The sequence below is a fragment of the Trichomycterus rosablanca genome, chromosome 10 (assembly GCF_030014385.1).
Source record: "Trichomycterus rosablanca isolate fTriRos1 chromosome 10, fTriRos1.hap1, whole genome shotgun sequence".
Classification (NCBI taxonomy): domain Eukaryota; kingdom Metazoa; phylum Chordata; class Actinopteri; order Siluriformes; family Trichomycteridae; genus Trichomycterus; species Trichomycterus rosablanca.
Window position 1 is genome coordinate 14919112 of NC_085997.1, and position 17950 is coordinate 14937061.

The following is a 17950-nucleotide window of genomic DNA, read 5'->3' on the forward strand; positions in this document are numbered from 1 at the left end:
TGTAACCTAGTGGTTAAGGTACCGGACTAGTAATCGAAAGGTCACTGGTCCAAGCCCCAACACTGCCAGGTTGCCAATGCTTGGCCCTTGAGCAAGACTATATATGCTAAGTCGCTTTGGATAAATGCGTCTGCTAAATGCCAAAAATGTAAATGTACTGTATCGTATAGTGTGTATTATGTAGTGTGTATTATGTAGTGTGTATTATGTAGTGTGTATTGTGCACTCCTCCTCCCGCTCCCTCAGCTCCTCAGTCTCCCTCTCGTCCTAAACTTACTGTATTGTAGTGAGTAGTGTGTGTGCCGGGAGGGGGGCTCAACTACACACGTTTAACCGGGGAAAAAAGGAATTACGTTTGTTTTACGCGTTTTTTTCCGGTTAACTAGAAGATACGGTGTTTTTAATATCCTGTAATAGTTTTGCGGTTTTATTTGCTTATTTATTATATTTTAGTTTATGGTTTGTTGTTGTTGTTAGCACTCCGGGTGGCAGAAATGGCGGCCAACATGTACCGGGTCGGAGGTATGTGTCAGTCCTAAATGTATTAATTAACCTTAACTTAATTACACATACCCATGTTTGCATTTATTATTGCTAACTTTAATTACATTTCTGATTTTTAATTAGCTATATTGGCTAAAATTCCTAAAACCCATTTGCAATGTGGTTTGGAAATCTTCGGGATGTGGGTCAGGCCTCTTAGCCGCAGGAAAGCTAGAGCTAGTTTAGCTGTAAACACATCAGCAGCTAATCCAGCTATTTAACACAAATTACCCATTTTAATTACATTTCTGGTGAAATAGCTCAGTCGTGTGTGAGATCTTTTTTCTTCAAAGATGACAATTCGTCTGTACGTTTTACGCCAAAATTGTTTCCTGTAGGTAATCTGCATATTTTCATTAATTGCAGGTTTTCTCTCGGCGTGCTAAAATGCTAAAACTAGCATTTGCCTCAACCGTGCTTTCGCTTCCTTTGCATTAATCTTTATTTTGAACCATTTGAACATCTATTTTGCTTAATAAATGAAACCACAGAAACCGTGGTTGACAATGATATCCACGTGTTTCCGCTCTCAAACTCATTCAGCGGGTTATTGTGATTTCAGTATTTCCTTTATTGAGAATGTACTTTGCAGCTACATTAGATCTGACTGGCAGTGCTGGGCAGCCCGACATTCTTTATAAGAAATCGTGGCAGAGCAAATTGAGCTTTAATGTGTTGATCAGATGCGAGGAAAAGAATTACATAAATTTTTGTGATTTAAACATTGTTAGTGTTCTAACATGGAAATGACCGCAATAAAATCGATACATTCTGATGCTTTTGAATTTTTGCGCATCGGAATGAAACTGGCATGTATGTGCCGATATGAATCGGGTGCTTTTAGCCAGGTATTTACTTCAGAATACGGATGCTGAACTTAAATCGTTAGAATGTCAGTAGTGTAGTTATATGTTTATTCATTAGTCTTTTTCAACTAGGTCACGGTGGGTCCGGTGCCACTCGAAAACACTGGGTGCAAGGGAGTGGATATACAGTGGATAGGGCAGCAGTCATTAACCGTGGCAAAGAGCAAGATTCATGCCAGTTAGGACCCATGTGTTGTGCAACCCCACACTACCTGTGGCATCACTGTGCTGCAATGAAATGCTGTTATTAACAGCTACATTTACTCTTTGTTCATGCATTATCAATGTTTGAAACTGTCAGATGTAAAGCAAATCTCTGCAATACTTTAAGTGTTTCAGTGTTGTCTTTGGCTAGTTGTCAAAATAGAAGTTTTGGTTTATTATATTTAGCAAAATATTTAAATTCAACATTTTTGGATAATAATGCTCTTTGAAAACCATCTCACGAATACTACACCATACTACAATACCACCCTTTATGGCATAAAAATATAAGCTGCTTAAATCAATCTAGTTTTCAAATTAGACATCCATACTAAATATACATAATTGCATTTGCCAGAATATCAGTGTGCTGGTTGTCAACTAATTGTGAACTGAATCTACTAGCATTATTGTACACTCAGTTTTTAATGCATGAAATTGGGAATTTGCTCGTTTTAAGGTAACTTAGTTTGATTCACTACACTATCAAACTGAACTTTGGATATAAAATATATGCGGTGGGGTAGGTGCCACTGTCACACACCCAGCGATTATGTATTTCAGCCAGTTAACCTTTTGCATGACTATGGTTGATGGGTAGAAAAATATTAAGTACCTTAGAAACTATCATGTAATAACTTAAAATGTATTAAGTGGTATATTGTGCAATAAGAAATGAAAGTGTGAAAGTGTAGGTAAACATAGGACATAAATGTCAAAAACTGGCCTGCCTTGTTTTCAACAGGTGGATTTAGTTACTGTAAGGATATCAGTATCAGATCAGTATCTCAGGCATCAGTACTAGCTGATCAGCTCTGATAATTGTATAGGATTTAAATAAGATTATGATCAAGCATAACTAGTAATAGGTGTTCAAACTTGGGCAGGTAAATATTAGGACATGGTGTGATGAGTTTGGTGAGGAAGAACTTCATGGTTGACCAGTCTTGACCACATTCCCATTGAACATTGGAATGAATTGTGAGCCAGCCCTTCTATTTTATCATCAGTGCTTGACCTCACAAATGTTTTGACTAAATAGGCAGAAATGTCCAATTACACACTTCTGCAAAATCTTAAGGAAAGGCTTTTTCAGAGAAGTGGAGGCTGCTTTAGCAAAGGGTGGATATCTATATTAGTAGCCATTTTTTTTGGAATGGGATGACCAGCAAGCTCATTTTCCTGCTCCTTTACAGCATCATTTTGTTAGGCTGTTAATCAGAGCTCTGACCTTGGTTACCGTTAATTGTACAAAATTAGTTTTTGTTGGTGCCTTTTTTTGTTTTGCTTTTATTAGTTATTTTTATTGTTCATTTTTAGGTCTGCAAGAAGTGCGCCCTGTTAAGTTTTTTTTTGTACCAGTTTAAAGAGCAAATTTCATGTAATCCTGAAATGTCATCTTTAAATATCCATATATGAAAAATTCATACATGTGTAAGAAATGTGCAACCTGAGAAGCACCCTGCAGTAACCTGTCACCTGCAGTGCCATCATTGGGTATATATTCCCACAGCCAGTTTAAATCAGAATTTTGGGTATATCTTATTTGAAACGTTTCGGGCTGTGTTTGTTTGTATCTGTTTTTGTTTCAGTCTTTTTGCATGCAGACCTTTGATGTTAGGGACCACACCACCACCTCAAACAAAAAGCAGTTATGAAGGCAGGGCAGGATGAATAGCTGGGTTTTGAGCAACAAACAGCTGGCTTGTCTTCTTTCTTTGTTTAAAAACTCATCAGTTCTGATGCTTTTGTCTGTTCTGATTACGTGTGTATCAGTCATCGAGCCCTGCCCTTTTGCCAAACATTATTTACAAAATCTGGTTTGGTAGCAAGTTGCAGCAACTATTTTCCATCACCTTTCCTGCATAAGATATTGTGTATATATATTGTAAATTGCAAATTAGGTTTATCAAACTTTAGGCTGTTTGATATTTTGTTAAAATATTCTTGTTTGATTGGTTTGTTGCAAACAGCTAAATGTGTTTTAAATTTTGTTAAATAACCTAATTTGGAATAGGGGTTAAATAATTGTAAAAGAGTATCCTGAATAATATCCTGTATAACTGCTAGAAAAATATCCAAGCCCAACTACAATTTGCAGAAACATACATCAAGTCTGAACAACACTGCACATCACCAAAAGAATATCAGTATGTTGGTTATCAACTAATTGCTAACTGAATCTACTAGCATTATTGTACACTTAGTTCTTAATGCCTGGAATTGGGAATTTGCTTGTTTTTAAGGTAACTTATTTTGATTCACTACATTAGTAGAAAAAATATCCAAGCCCTGAACAACACTGCACATCACTAAAAGAACACCATAACCACAGTGAAGCATGGTTGTGGCAACATTATGCTTTGGGTCTATTTGGTGGAGGGAGTTATGAACAGTTCCAAACATCAACTTTTCAACTCTTCATTCCTGTTAGATCACAACAATGCATTACTACATAACTTGATTCTAAATTTTGGACAAATACATTAAAATATTTTTATGTTTCTTTTGCAGATTATGTCTTTTTTGAAAATTCCTCAAGCAACCCTTATCTGATACGAAGAATAGAGGAGCTGAATAAGGTAAAGTGATTATAATGCTATGTGGTTTGCTATGTTATTATTGCTCTGTACTTTCTAAAAAGTATTTAAAGATGCCATATATCTGGGGTGTGCAGTAGCAAGTACCTGGGCTAAACAATGACATTGTATTATGAAAGCTTACATGACTTTTTCATTACTGTTACATTCTTTATTTATTATTGTTATATAGAGTTACATTTTCTGGTGTAAAGGTTTAAGACTATATTGCTCACAAATGTAATCAGTTTTTTGCCAGCTTCAGTGTATTGGTTAATAATACCCCCACTTCGTTTTCTATTCTTTTTTTTTTTTTTTTTTTTTTTTTTTTTTGCTAGAAAATTAATTCTTCACTTGCCCAGCAGATGAATGAGCTGACAGTGTAGACCGCTGAATCGTTTGGGCAAATCTGTCTGAAAATTAATTATTTTTATCTGGATTGAATTAGCATAAGTAAAGTCAAACTAAAAATGCTTTGAAAGATCATATGAGGCTAAAGTTTTTACTGTGTATTGCTGTACTGTGTTCTGATTTTTGCACAAAAGGCACAGATACACTGCAGAATCTAGAGTTAGGTTAAGAGATGTATTTTTTACTGTAAGCAAAGATGTAACCAACTGGCATCAGTTCTTTTGTTAAGAGACCTTAACGTTTTTTTTTTTTTTGTTTATTAAAAAGAGTTTGTTCTTTTACGGCTCTTTCATGAGAGGACATGTTAAGTGACAACAGTTTCCTGAAGTGCTCCTGAGCCCATGTGGCTGTAATTATTATTGTAGCATGACAGTTTCTCTCACATTGCTGTCTGAGGATTTGAAGGTCATGCACATTCATTAAGAAATCACAGATTCTTTTTTTTATTGCATTTTACAAAACGGCATGGTGGCTAAGTGGGTAGCTCTGTTGCCTCACAGCAAGAAGGTCCTGGTTTCGGTCCAGTGATTAACCCCTACAGAATTAAAATAAAGATGATTTAAATACAAGTTGTGTTCTGAAAGCAAACGGCTGATCTATCATGTTTTTGTTTGTTTATTTGACGGCCATGTTTTGGCATAAACAAAAACTCAAGCAAGGCTCAAAGATGCCATTAATGTAACATGTTTTTAAGTTTAATTCTAATATTGGTTCCTCAAAGTCTTGCCTACCAGGGCTCTAGACTAACTTTTTGCACTGGTTGCACTGGTGCGCCTAACTTTTTTTCTTAGGTGCACCGGCACAAAAGTTAGGTGCACCCAAATTTTCGACCGCATCGCATTTAACACCTGTTTTACAGGTTCACTTTTTTTATTTTTTTCGCTGTCCATGTAGGCAATATTGCCTTGTAAATGATTAACTAACAATCTGGTCAACATAAAGTTCTTTATTTGAAGCACAATTCTACAAGAAAGGTAACTTACTGAAAAAGTGTTGGTGATTAAAGTGCTTCACTGAGCTGAAATTTAAACTCAAGATAAATGAAATAAAAAGAAAATCTAAATGAACAGTGCAAGTGTTTTAAGGGCTTCAAATCTCATTTAATGATAAGAATATTACATATGGTTAATGCAGTAACGAGACGCATATTATTGACATAGGCTACATGACATTATTACATTTTGAGTCAGTTTGCTGCTGATATTTTTAAAGTGCCTTAAAAAAGATGAACTGTGTGATATGACGTGGTAAAAGTGACCCGGACAGAACAAACAACGTTTAACGTGAAATATAAACAGCACACGTGAAGTAAATCCAGCTAAACACAGATACATGTGGAGCTGTTAGACTGGATTTGATGGTTATTTCACACAGATGGATGTTTGTATCATGGAACTTTAATGATGTTTTATCTCTCGAGTCGAGCGCTGAGCAAATCGGTTATTTATGTCGAGAGTCACGGTGAAAGCGAAGCGCAAAACTCTTCTCACGTCAATAAACTAAAGAAAACAACAACTGAGACAAACACGTCACGTCTTCTAATCACCGATATTTGATTGATGTTTTCACATAAAAACCAACATCTGTAACAGCAGCACAGATGCTCACACATATCCTACACACTCCGCCATGATATTATTACTACTCTTAACTTTCGCTGTGTAACGCCCACTGTTGAAGACGCTGGTCCCGCCCTTCACTATCTCTGATTGGTTAGACATATACAGGGGTTGGACAAAATAACTGAAACACCTGGTTTTAGACCACAATAATTTATTAGTATGGTGTAGGGCCTCCTTTTGCGGCCAATACAGCGTCAATTCGTCTTGGAAATGACATATACAAGTCCTGCACAGTGGTCAGAGGGATTTTAAGCCATTCTTCTTGCAGGATAGTGGCCAGGTCACTACGTGATGCTGGTGGAGGAAAACGTTTCTCCAAAACACCCCAAAGTGGCTCAATAATATTTAGATCTGGTGACTGTGCAGGCCATGGGAGATGTTCAACTTCACTTTCATGTTCATCAAACCAATCTTTCACCAGTCTTGCTGTGTGTATTGGTGCATTGTCATCCTGATACACGGCACCGCCATTGGATGCACATGGTCCTCCAGAATGGTTCGGTAGTCCTTGGCAGTGACGCGCCCATCTAGCACAAGTATTGGGCCAAGGGAATGCCATGATATGGCAGCCCAAACCATCACTGATCCACCCCCATGCTTCACTCTGGGCATGCAACAGTCTGGGTGGTACGCTTCTTTGGTGCTTCTCCACACCGTAACTCTCCCGGATGTGGGGAAAACAGTAAAGGTGGACTCATCAGAGAACAATTCATGTTTCACATTGTCCACAGCCCAAGATTTGCGCTCCTTGCACCATTGAAACCGACGTTTGGCATTGGCACGAGTGACCAAAGGTTTGGCTATAGCAGCCCGGCCGTGTATATTGACCCTGTGGAGCTCCCGACGGACAGTTCTGGTGGAAACAGGAGAGTTGAGGTGCACATTTAATTCTGCCGTGATTTGGGCAGCCGTGGTTTTATGTTTTTTGGATACAATCCGGGTTCGCACCCGAACATCCCTTTCAGACAGCTTCCTCTTGCGTCCACAGTTAATCCTGTTGGATGTGGTTTGTCCTTCTTGGTGGTATGCTGACATTACCCTGGATACCGTGGCTCTTGATACATCACAAAGACTTGCTGTCTTGGTCACAGATGCGCCAGCAAGACGTGCACCAACAATTTGTCCTCTTTTGAACTCTGGTATGTCACCCATAATGTTGTGTGCATTGCAATATTTTGAGCAAAACTGTGCTCTTACCCTGCTAATTGAACCTTCACACTCTGCTCTTACTGGTGCAATGTGCAATTAATGAAGATTGGCCACCAGACTGGTCCAATTTAGCCATGAAACCTCCCACACTAAAATGACAGGTGTTTCAGTTATTTTGTCCAACCCCTGTAGATATGATTAGATATGATTACATATGATTAGATATGGATCTAATGTGTGTCTGTTGTTGCACCGGAGATTTTCAGAGTCACAGAGACTTTTTTTCCCCTCGAACGGCTGGTCGCACCGGTGCGACCTCAGATTTTTTTCAGTCACACCATTGAGAAATTAGGTCGTATGTGCGACCTGATTGGTCGCACTCTAGAGCCCTGCCTACAGGCACTGGACTCCATGGACACAAACAACTCAATAATAACCAAAATTTTTATCAAAGACAAGGAACTGAAAGATAAACAATACAATATAAAATACTGTTGGATACCAGGACACTGTGGAATACAGGGAAACGAAAGAGTGGATAACATCGCCAGATTGGCCAGAAGTAAGGACATAACCTTTCTCCCCATCCCAGCCACAGATACCATCCCAATAATAAAAGCCTTCATAAACGCAAAATGGAAAGAGAAATGGGACAACCAAACCAACAACAAACTCCAAGAAATCAAATCTAACATAAAACCGATAGGTTACAAATGGAGAACCGACACCACCAAGTCATCCACACAAGGTTGCGCATAGGACACTCCCAATTGACACACAAACATCTACTTACAGGAGATGAACCCCCTACCTGCCAGAACTGCAATGTGACCCTGACAATTAAACATATACTGATTGAATGCCCTAGCCTGCAGCGACAAAGACAGCAACACTTCCGTGCAGACAACATCAAAGATCTCTTCGAAAAGACCTCACCAGGGAAAATACATAATTACTTAACTCATGTCAAACTAGTACACTTTATGTAATAAAATAAATGATGGGAGTACCAAGCCACACCCCACCTTCTAAAAACTTTATCAACCTTATATGAAATAGAAACTTGACATGCCACGTATATAGCCGTAATCGTGCTGACGTGGCAATAAATCCCAGCTATCATCATCATCTAATATTGGTTCAAAATAGTTATATTTAGTTAATAGTTAATATTAACTACCCTTGTCTTACTGTTTTCAGACGGCGAGTGGCAATGTGGAGGCGAAGGTGGTATGTTTCTACAGAAGAAGGGACATCTCTCAGAGCCTTATTCAGCTGGCAGATAAGCATGCAAGTGAGTGATGTGAGGATGTTATAGAGAATGATTATGCATTGTGATAGAGATAATAAGGATGTTATAGTGAATGATCAGTAATAAGGATGTTATAGTGAATGATCAGGCAATGTCTCAGTATAAATATGTCATTTTATATAATATAGCTTCAGTTTGCATAAAAGTGTACACCCTTATTCAGAAACCATATAACACAAAGTACTTCATTTTTTTTTCGACAAATGACTATTAAGTTTAGCCACTAGAGCATTTTTGGTCATTTGGTCATTTATGTCAGGTAATGAAGTCAGACTTTTCTCAAACTGTTGCTTCAGCATTGGTATCTGACAATATTAGTATCTCATTACTAAAACAAAGCACTTATAACAAACCATCAAAACAGCCACAGACCATTGTCTGTCTGAAAACACTATGATAGCCGACTGTAGTTGTGCTAAAGGACACTAAATATATAGTGGAATTTGATTCATCCCTCCAGAGATCACATTTTTACTGCTCTTGACTCCAGTGGCGGAGCACTTTACATCACTTGGCATCATAAATGATAAACAGCACGTACAATTTACTTGGTCAGCTTTAGCCGGTTAGAATTTGAATGGTTTGATAGCTTAATATAACAGTGTTTTAAGCCACTAAGCAATTCAGTTTAACCCAGTCTGCTGACAGTTCTTATATATTGTGTGACACTATGCTTGGGTTTGTGTGTGTGTGTTTGCAATTGCCATGGCTCAAAACTAGTCTTTTAGTTTTGGGTTGCACAGATACCTTATTAGTACTGGCAGAATAGAGTGCCAGTACCATAACGTTTTCATTTTTTGCTTTTTGCTTTGAGCTTAAATGAGTATTAATTTAGGATATAGATTTTATCACCAAGCAATATAATGACAGTAATGTAGTATTAAGAGTAATACAGTATTTCAACAAAACTTTAACCTTACACATGTATGCGTTAAGATAATCCAATATCAAAAGATAAGTAAAAAATTAGGACCACCCACCTAATATGCTGTCATATCAGCTGACTTCTGCTGACAGCTGACATCTGAGGAAAACATCTGAGGAAATGCTGTGATATCTGGTACCGGGGCATTACCAGCAGGTCCTTGAACTTCTGTATGTTGCGAGGTAGATCGTCTTACATTGCATCCTGATTGTATCTCTTCCAAGGTTAGCCAATGCAACTATGCCTGGCTGCTTGGAGAAAAGTGGATTTGTCGGACCAGTTGTCCTTCATCCATTGTTCCGATATCCAGTTCCATTGCCTGCGTGCCCATTGTAGGTGTTTTCAGTGGCGGATGTGAGTTAATATGGTTGCTTTGACTGGCCTCCGAGTACTCTGCCCCATCCGCAGAAGAGTTTGATGCACTGTGTGTTGTGAGACCTAATGACCAGTATTAACAGGATATGCAGTTTGAGCTAGGGCTGGGTGGTACATTACAAATATCGATATATTTGATATTACTTTACACACAATAACGAAAATGACCATATTTGTTATCTCGAGTATGCCTAGGATACACAGGTTACCATTTGAGAATGTTTAAAACAGAGCACAAAAGCGCTGTGTAGCACGTGCAAAACAAGTCAGAAACGACTCTTTTCAAACAAATTATTAATTGGAATCGATTCAGGGAGCTGTGCTCTTATTTCTGATAAAGATTCATTCGTTTTGCTCACTCCGTTTCATTGTAAACAGCTCCATGGATCCACAAAGTTGAATCAGTTCATCTGGACACAAGTTTGTTGTAGAGATACGTTTCGTCACTCAATCCGAATGACTTCTTCAGTGACTGAAGAAGTCATTCGGATTGAGTGACGAAACGTATCTCTACAACAAACTTGTGTCCAGATGAACTGATTCAACTTTGTGGATTTGTGTACCTGGATTATTGAGCAAATGCGCTTCTGGAAGAATGGTCAAAAATGCCCATAAACACACTCCCAAACCTTGTGGAAAGCCTTTCCAGAAGAGTTGAAGCTGTTATAGCTGCAAAGGGTGGGCCCACATCATATTAAACGCTATGGATTAAGAATGGGACAGATGAGCGACAGATGATAAGATAAGGCAGATGAGCGAATACTTTTGGCAATATAGTGTATGAACTGAAAAGAAATAGTCATAGAAAATAACCTAATAAAGATAAAAGATAAATGCTTAAACATTTCATTTAGGAAGAAAAAAATGAAGAAAGGTGCCCCAGTTGTGAAGTAAAGCTAACTTATCAGACTTAAGTACGAGCCTTTTCCATATAGAGTAAACCAACCACATTGACACACAGTGTCATAGTAGTGTTTTAGAAGGACAGTGAGGAAACTCTGGAAATGTGTAGTGGCAAGGTAAATTCAGCTCAACCTTGGATGAGTAACTGATATTAGGTACAGGTAAATCCCTGAGTAAAGATATTTATAGAGGGATCTGCTGTTTCTGGTTGATTGATGAAAGGTCATAAATAAGCTTTAAAGCTATTGTTAATCTTTATGGAATCCAAAGTTGTACCCTCATTAGGTAAGCGAATCTAAGATAAAACCTTTTGGTTTGACTTTTGTTTTAATTGGGAACATTTATTCATATTCAATAATAATCTGCATTTTAATAATGCTGGTTTTGTGAAAATCAGGAAAGGAAACTTTCCGTTTATAAGTCTTAGGATTAGGGGCTACAGCATAAACTTCCATTAAGATGTAGTAATCCAAATTGTCTGGATCTGCACGGTTGACTTTGGAAAGAAGACAGATATAATCTGTCCCTTCTTATAAGCCTTAAAAGAGTCCAATATAATTGAGGGAGCATTCCAGGGATAGAATTCATTTCCAGGAAAATAACAATCTGACTGGCAAGTGACTGAAAAATTTTTTTTTTTAAATCGTAAGGAAGGTGGTTTATCAGGGAACAAAAGGGACATGAAAAGTGCAGCATGGTCCAAAATTATTATATGAGGTAACAAGAATTTGATGATAAAAAAATAGGATTGATGAACAGGAAAGAAATATGAGTATTACTTTATAGATGAATGTAAAAAAATTAATTGAAACTAATAAAATTAGGGTTGTCTCATTTAGGTGCATAGACATAAAATAACAGGTGTTTTATACAATACACCAGAAACAATAATGTATCTGCCTGAAGAGTCAGAATTAGATTTTATTTTTTTAATTATAATAGCCATGCCCCCTCCCCTACTTTCAATTATTAGGGAGACTACTAGGGAGTAGTCTGGGATCTAAAGTTTTTGAATAACTTTCTTGTAGAAAAACAACATGAGCTTGTAAACTTTGCAAATGAAGGAAAACATTTTGTGCATGAATCACTTGATGTTCTAGCTTATAAAATTAAGCTGCCATTAAGAACAGTCAGGGAAAGCATGAATTATTAATTAGCCAAATTGTTCTTAAAAATATTGCCACTGATATTGTAAAGTCTGAATAAAGTAATTAAAGGGTAATAAAGGGGGTTAAAGAACACATAATACTTCCAATACAGTTAACAACATTCAAACAATCAGTCTCGCTGTCCATCATCACTGAACTGTTGTTCTGGTGAGTTCTGTGAAAATATAAGTAAAAAAGGGCAAGTTGACTACACAATAAAAATCTAATAGAAAATAATAGCCATAAAGAATCTTAATGCAAACAGGCAACTCTTTGTCATGGGAAATCACAGCAGTGAGATAAGTCAGTTACTAAGAGACAATAATGGATGATGATGTGTTGTTAGGTAATGCAGGGTAAATCACATTCTAAAAGAAAGAAGTCACCTAATCAGCAGAACTTGTAAAATGTTCTACTATGGTTCAGAACAAGTCAGGCTGGATATTGGATTTAAAATTTGTTTCTAGCTTCGTGCAGCCATGATTTCAGTGGGTTATATTCCTCCCTGGCACAGTCGTCTCACAGCAAGAAGGTCATGGGTTTGATTCCCAGGTGGAGCGGGCTGGGTCTTTTCTGTGTGTAGTTCTCTTTGTGTCTGTGTGGGTTTCCTCCCACAGTCCAAAGACATACAAGTGAGGTTAATTGGAGATACAAAATTGCCCATGACTGTGTTTGACGTTAAACTCGAACTGATAAATCTTGTGTAACCAGTTGCTACTTGTCTTGTCATGAATGTAACCAAGGTGTGTAAAACCTGACGTTAAAATCCTAATAAATAAATAATTAATAATATTCCCCCCTGCGTCGTTGGAGATCAGCTGAGAAATCTTAGCTACATACTAGCTTGGCCTAAACCCGGGTTTCCAAACTTTAGTGGCATCTGCTTAATCAGCTTAGTGCTTTTTTTGGTTTTGGCATATTAGCAACACTGTTGTTGTCACTGTTGATAAGAAAATATATAATAATAATAATAATAATACATTTTATTTATATAGCGCTTTTCAAGATACTCAAAGACGCTTTACATAAGACAAATAATCAAAACAAATACGTACATACACCATACAAATCATAGTACAAAATCAAAATAGTACATCAACATCAAGAATAATTAAGATAAAAACAAAGAGAGCAGCATAAGACAGTTCATTAAAAATTAGCTAAATTATGAGAGAGAACAACAAATATAGAACAATTTCTTAAAATTAGACAGAAACAGGACAGATTTACATGCAATCAGGAAACTGAAAACTTTACAAGTTTTAGGATCTAGGACTTCACATTTCTGTCGTGATCTAAGTATAAAAACTATTAAAAAGAATAGCAAAAATAAAAGCATTTATTTTGTGTTGTTACAAGTTAAATGCCACTCTGAATAGATGAGTTTTGAGAAGTGACTTGAATTTGGACAGGTCAGGACAATCTCGTAGGTGTTTGGGGAGAGCATTCCATAAAGATGGAGCAGCTATGGAAAAGGCCCTGTCACCCCAGGTCCGGTGCTTGGTCCTAGAGGGTATGGACAGTAGGTTAGCCTCAGAAGAGCGAAGGCTACGGGAGGGAATGTGCTGATGGAGCAGGTCGGTGAGGTAGGATGGGGCCTGATTATGGAGAGCTTTGTGAGTGAATAGAAGAATTTTGAATTGAATGCGTTGAGCAACGGGAAGCCAATGAAGTTTTTGTAGAACAGGTGTAATATGATCACGGGAGCGAGTATGAGTAAGGAGGCGAGCAGCTGAATTCTGGATATACTGAAGTTTTTTTAGTATTTTGTTAGATGTACCATAAAGGATGCTATTGCAATAATCAATTCTGGATGTAATAAAAGCATGAATCAAGGTTTCGGCGGCAGAAAAGGAGAGTGATGGACGTAGACGTGCTATGTTTTTTAGATGAAAGAAAGCAGTTTTGGTGATGTGATTTACATGGCGGTCAAAAGAGAGGTTGCTATCAAAAATTACACCAAGATTTCGGATGTTAGAAGACGGAGACAAAGTGTCATTATCAATGGTAATTTGAAAATTTTTTGTGGTTTTTGCCAGGGTTGTAGGACCTACGATGATCATATCTGATTTTTCACAGTTTAATTTGAGGAAATTAGCTTTCATCCACAATTTCATTTCAGTGATGCAATTTGTCAGAGTGGAGTGAAGTTCAGTATTAATGGATTTGGAGGAGATGTAAAGCTGAATATCATCAGCATAGCAGTGGAAATGTAAACCATGCCGACGTATGATGTCACCAAGGGGGAGCATATAAAGAATAAACAAAAGGGGACCTAACACTGAGCCTTGGGGAACGCCTTGGGACAGTGGAGCAATGGCAGAACTACAATTGTTGATATTAACAAACTGTTGTCTGTTTATGAGATATGACCTTAACCACAAAAGGGCAGTACCAGTGATGTTGACAGAGGATTCAAGGCGGGACAGAAGAATGGAGTGATTAATGGTGTCAAAAGCTGCAGTAAGATCAAGGAGGACGAGAATATTAATTTGTCCAGAGTCTGAGGAAAGAAGAAGGTCATTTGTGACTTTGAGGAGGGCTGACTCAGTGCTGTGCTGGGGGCGGAAACCAGACTGAAATGATTCAAATAGATTATTGGAATTTAGGTGATCTTTGAGCTGTGAGGCAACAACACGTTCCAGTATTTTCGACAGAAATGGAAGATTGGAAATGGGCCGAAAGTTACTCATAATGTTAGAGTCAAGTCCAGGTTTTTTAAGTATGGGAGTAACAGCAGCCAATTTGAGTGATTGAGGGACTGAGCCAGAACTAAGAGAGTAATTGATTATCTCTGTGATAAGTGATGAGATAACTGGAAAACAACCCTTAACAAGTTTTGATGGAGCAGGATCCAAAACACAAGTGGAGCTTCGCATCCCTGTTAAGATCTCAGATAGGTCCAAAAGAGACACAGGTGAGAACTGAGACAGAGGCTGAGTAATAAATTGAGATGAGATAGGCGGAGAAACAGAGATGACAGGGGAAACTGTCAGAAAATTGTGGATATTCTCAACTTTTGTTTGAAAAAATGAGAGGTAAGAGTTACACTTGTCAACTGTAAAGGAATTGGTAGTATTGTCAACTGGTTTGAGAAGTTTATTTATTGTGGAAAAGAGAGTCTTAGGATTTGTTGATCCAGCATGTATGAGTTCGGAATAGTAAGTGGATCGGGCTGCCGTAAGAGCGTCTTTGTAATGTTGAAGATAATCAGAATAAATCTGATAATGTACTGTTAGACCGGTTTTCTTATAAAGTCTTTCAAGCTGGCGTTTACGGGATTTCATTTGGTGAAGCTCAATTGTGTACCATGGTGCGGAATGACTAAATGAAACAAATTTGGTTCTCAAAGGAGCCAGCTCATCAAGACATGAGGCGAGTATGTCATTATAGTAATCGACAAGGTCAGATGAATTACTAGACAGTACAGGACAGACAGACATCTTTTTAACAAGAGAATCTGAGAAAGCAGAGGGAGAGATATATTGAAGATTCCTGAAGGATATTTTACGTTTAGCTCTAGTGATGGGCCTAGTGACCTCAATGTCCATGATGATTGTCAAATGATCAGAGACAGTAAGGTCATGGCTGGACGGCTGATGAACTAGGACACCAGTAGAGCAGACAAGGTCAAGAGTATGACCTTTTTTATGAGTTGGAAAATGTATATGTTGTGTGAAATTAAAACACTGTAACAATTCCAAAAATTCCCTGGCAAATTTACAGTTGTTGTCATCAATATGGATGTTAAAATCACCCATAAGCAGTACAGAGGATGAGAGGGCACTAAGCTGGGTTAAAAAATCTGAAAAATCAGAGAGAAAGGAAGCGTTTGGCTTTGGCGGACGATAAACTACAGCAGTGACCAGAGGAGTAGGCCCTGACAACTTGAAAGCCAGGTGTTCAAAAGAAAGAGCAGCAGGAAAAGACAAAGTGGTTATTTTAATATCATCCCTATAGACTGCAGCAACACCACCACCTCGCCCTTCCATACGAGGTTCATCAATATACGAGTATCCCATTGGCGTGGTCTGATTTAACGTAAAATAATCCAAGGGTTTATGCCAAGTTTCAGTGAGACAGAAAAAGTCTAGTTCACTGTCAGATATAAATTCACTAAGTACAGTACTTTTTGTGTTGAGTGAACGAACATTAAGCAATGCCATTTTCAAGTGGTATTGTTGTGTAGTTGGCTGTGAGGAACGAGGAAGAGAACGGAGATTTGCTAAGTCCACTCCGCGTTTCCCATCCCACTCCGTGGACAGCGTTGTCATGGAGACTACACCGCTACTGGTGTGCAAGGCAGCAGCGCTCTGATGACGTGTTTGCGGAGCGACAGTGCGCACGGCTGACCAGAAGGATGGAATAGCGTTACCGTTTCGAAGATAAACAAGCTTTCTCCGGGAGCCCCTGTGAATATAACGAGGCCGGCGAAGGAGTCCAAGCTGTTTGATGACTGAAATACACGATGGAGTAGTGCAGTTGTTGAACTTCCTCAGCTGGTCAACGGAATAGTTCAACATCGTGCCGATCCCAGGAAAACTCATCCACCGTTCACCACCGGCCGCAGACGCGATGTACAGTAGAAAGAACAAAAAGTATCAAAAGCACAAATAAAAGTATCAAAAGTAACATAAAAGAAATAGATCCACAAGGTGTGTAAAAAGATGAAAACGAAAAACGATAAAAATACAATAAAATACGGTAAAATACCTTGAAAGAAAGCAGTCAACAAGACTTACTAGCTTGTGGATACAGTGTTTTTTCTTTTAGCTTTTCTAGCTTCAGTGCAAAACTTTAAAAAGCAAACTTTAGAGACCAAACATTTTGGCTGATGGAACACATTTGAAGCAAGTGGATTATTCTGTAAATTCATTTTTTTTAGAGGAATCCTTCCTGCAAATAAACTTTACTTTAGCCATTCTGGTAGAATTTATTTTCAGCATTGATAAATGGAGCTATTGATTGTTTGTCTAAATCAGTAGTGGAAGTGGCCAAGGATGACTGGCTTGTGTTAATAACTTCTTTTCCCACTAGTCATGTTGATTTATAGCCTAAAGCAATTTTATCAACACTATTTCCGTGTCTTCCATTATCTTCTTCTTGTAAAGCCTAAGAAACACGAGCCAATTCATACTCAGCATCAGAAGACTTTAGTACTGTAGTTACTTTTGTTTTATTGCAAACAGGTGGAAATAGCTTGCTTTGATGAATAAGGTTTTTTTGTTTGATTTGATATGACTGACTCTGAACGTGAAGTAGCACATAGTAGCAGTTGGACTGTATATTTATAGATCATTGTCAAAGATTTACTTTGTATCAATTATAGTCATTTAGACTTTTGTTATAAATGAGGACAGAGCTTTGTCTGGCAGCAGTATTTGTTGTCGACAGATCTTGTGTTAAAATATCACAGTTGGCACTGAGGTGGCGCAGTGGTAAAACACGCTATCACACTGGAGGTGACATCTCAGACTCACAAGTTTAAATTTTACCTCTGCTACCAGCAGGCTGGGTGCCTACACGAACAATGATTGGCTCAAAAGAACATGTCTTTTGGCAGTATTACTGTTTTCCAGTCATCTAGAGTCCAGTTAGTTACAGTCTTAACAGGTTTGCAGAAAATGACAACTCCAAAAAAATGTGTTTAAAAACATATTTATATAAACTTGTATTTGAATAGTGAGAGGTTGTTTGAGCACCGTGGGTACGAAATTTTCAGCATTTAGCAGCTGCTTTTATCCAAAGCGACTTACACTTGTGACAGTATACAGTCTAAGCTTTTATTAGCTATAATTTTTTGCAAAAAATTATAGCTAATAAAAACAAAACAAATTCTGCCTGGCAGACAAAAATATGTATGTATTTATTATTATTATTATTATTATTGCTGCCTTTTGTAATTAAAAATAG

General features: G+C 37.9%; 1 protein-coding gene across 1 annotated transcript in view; it reads left to right on the top strand.

The window, feature by feature from the left end:
• The first annotated feature begins 296 nt into the window (after nt 1-296).
• The window catches only part of mta3 (metastasis associated 1 family, member 3), a 79726-nt gene continuing 62072 nt past the window's right edge, over nt 297-17950 (top strand). Inside the window, exons 1-3 of the mRNA XM_063002858.1 lie at nt 297-522; nt 4128-4195; nt 8575-8668. Of these exons, the coding sequence (XP_062858928.1) occupies nt 495-522; nt 4128-4195; nt 8575-8668 (190 nt within the window). The 5' untranslated portion in view covers nt 297-494. The remainder of the gene's footprint in view (nt 523-4127; nt 4196-8574; nt 8669-17950) is intronic.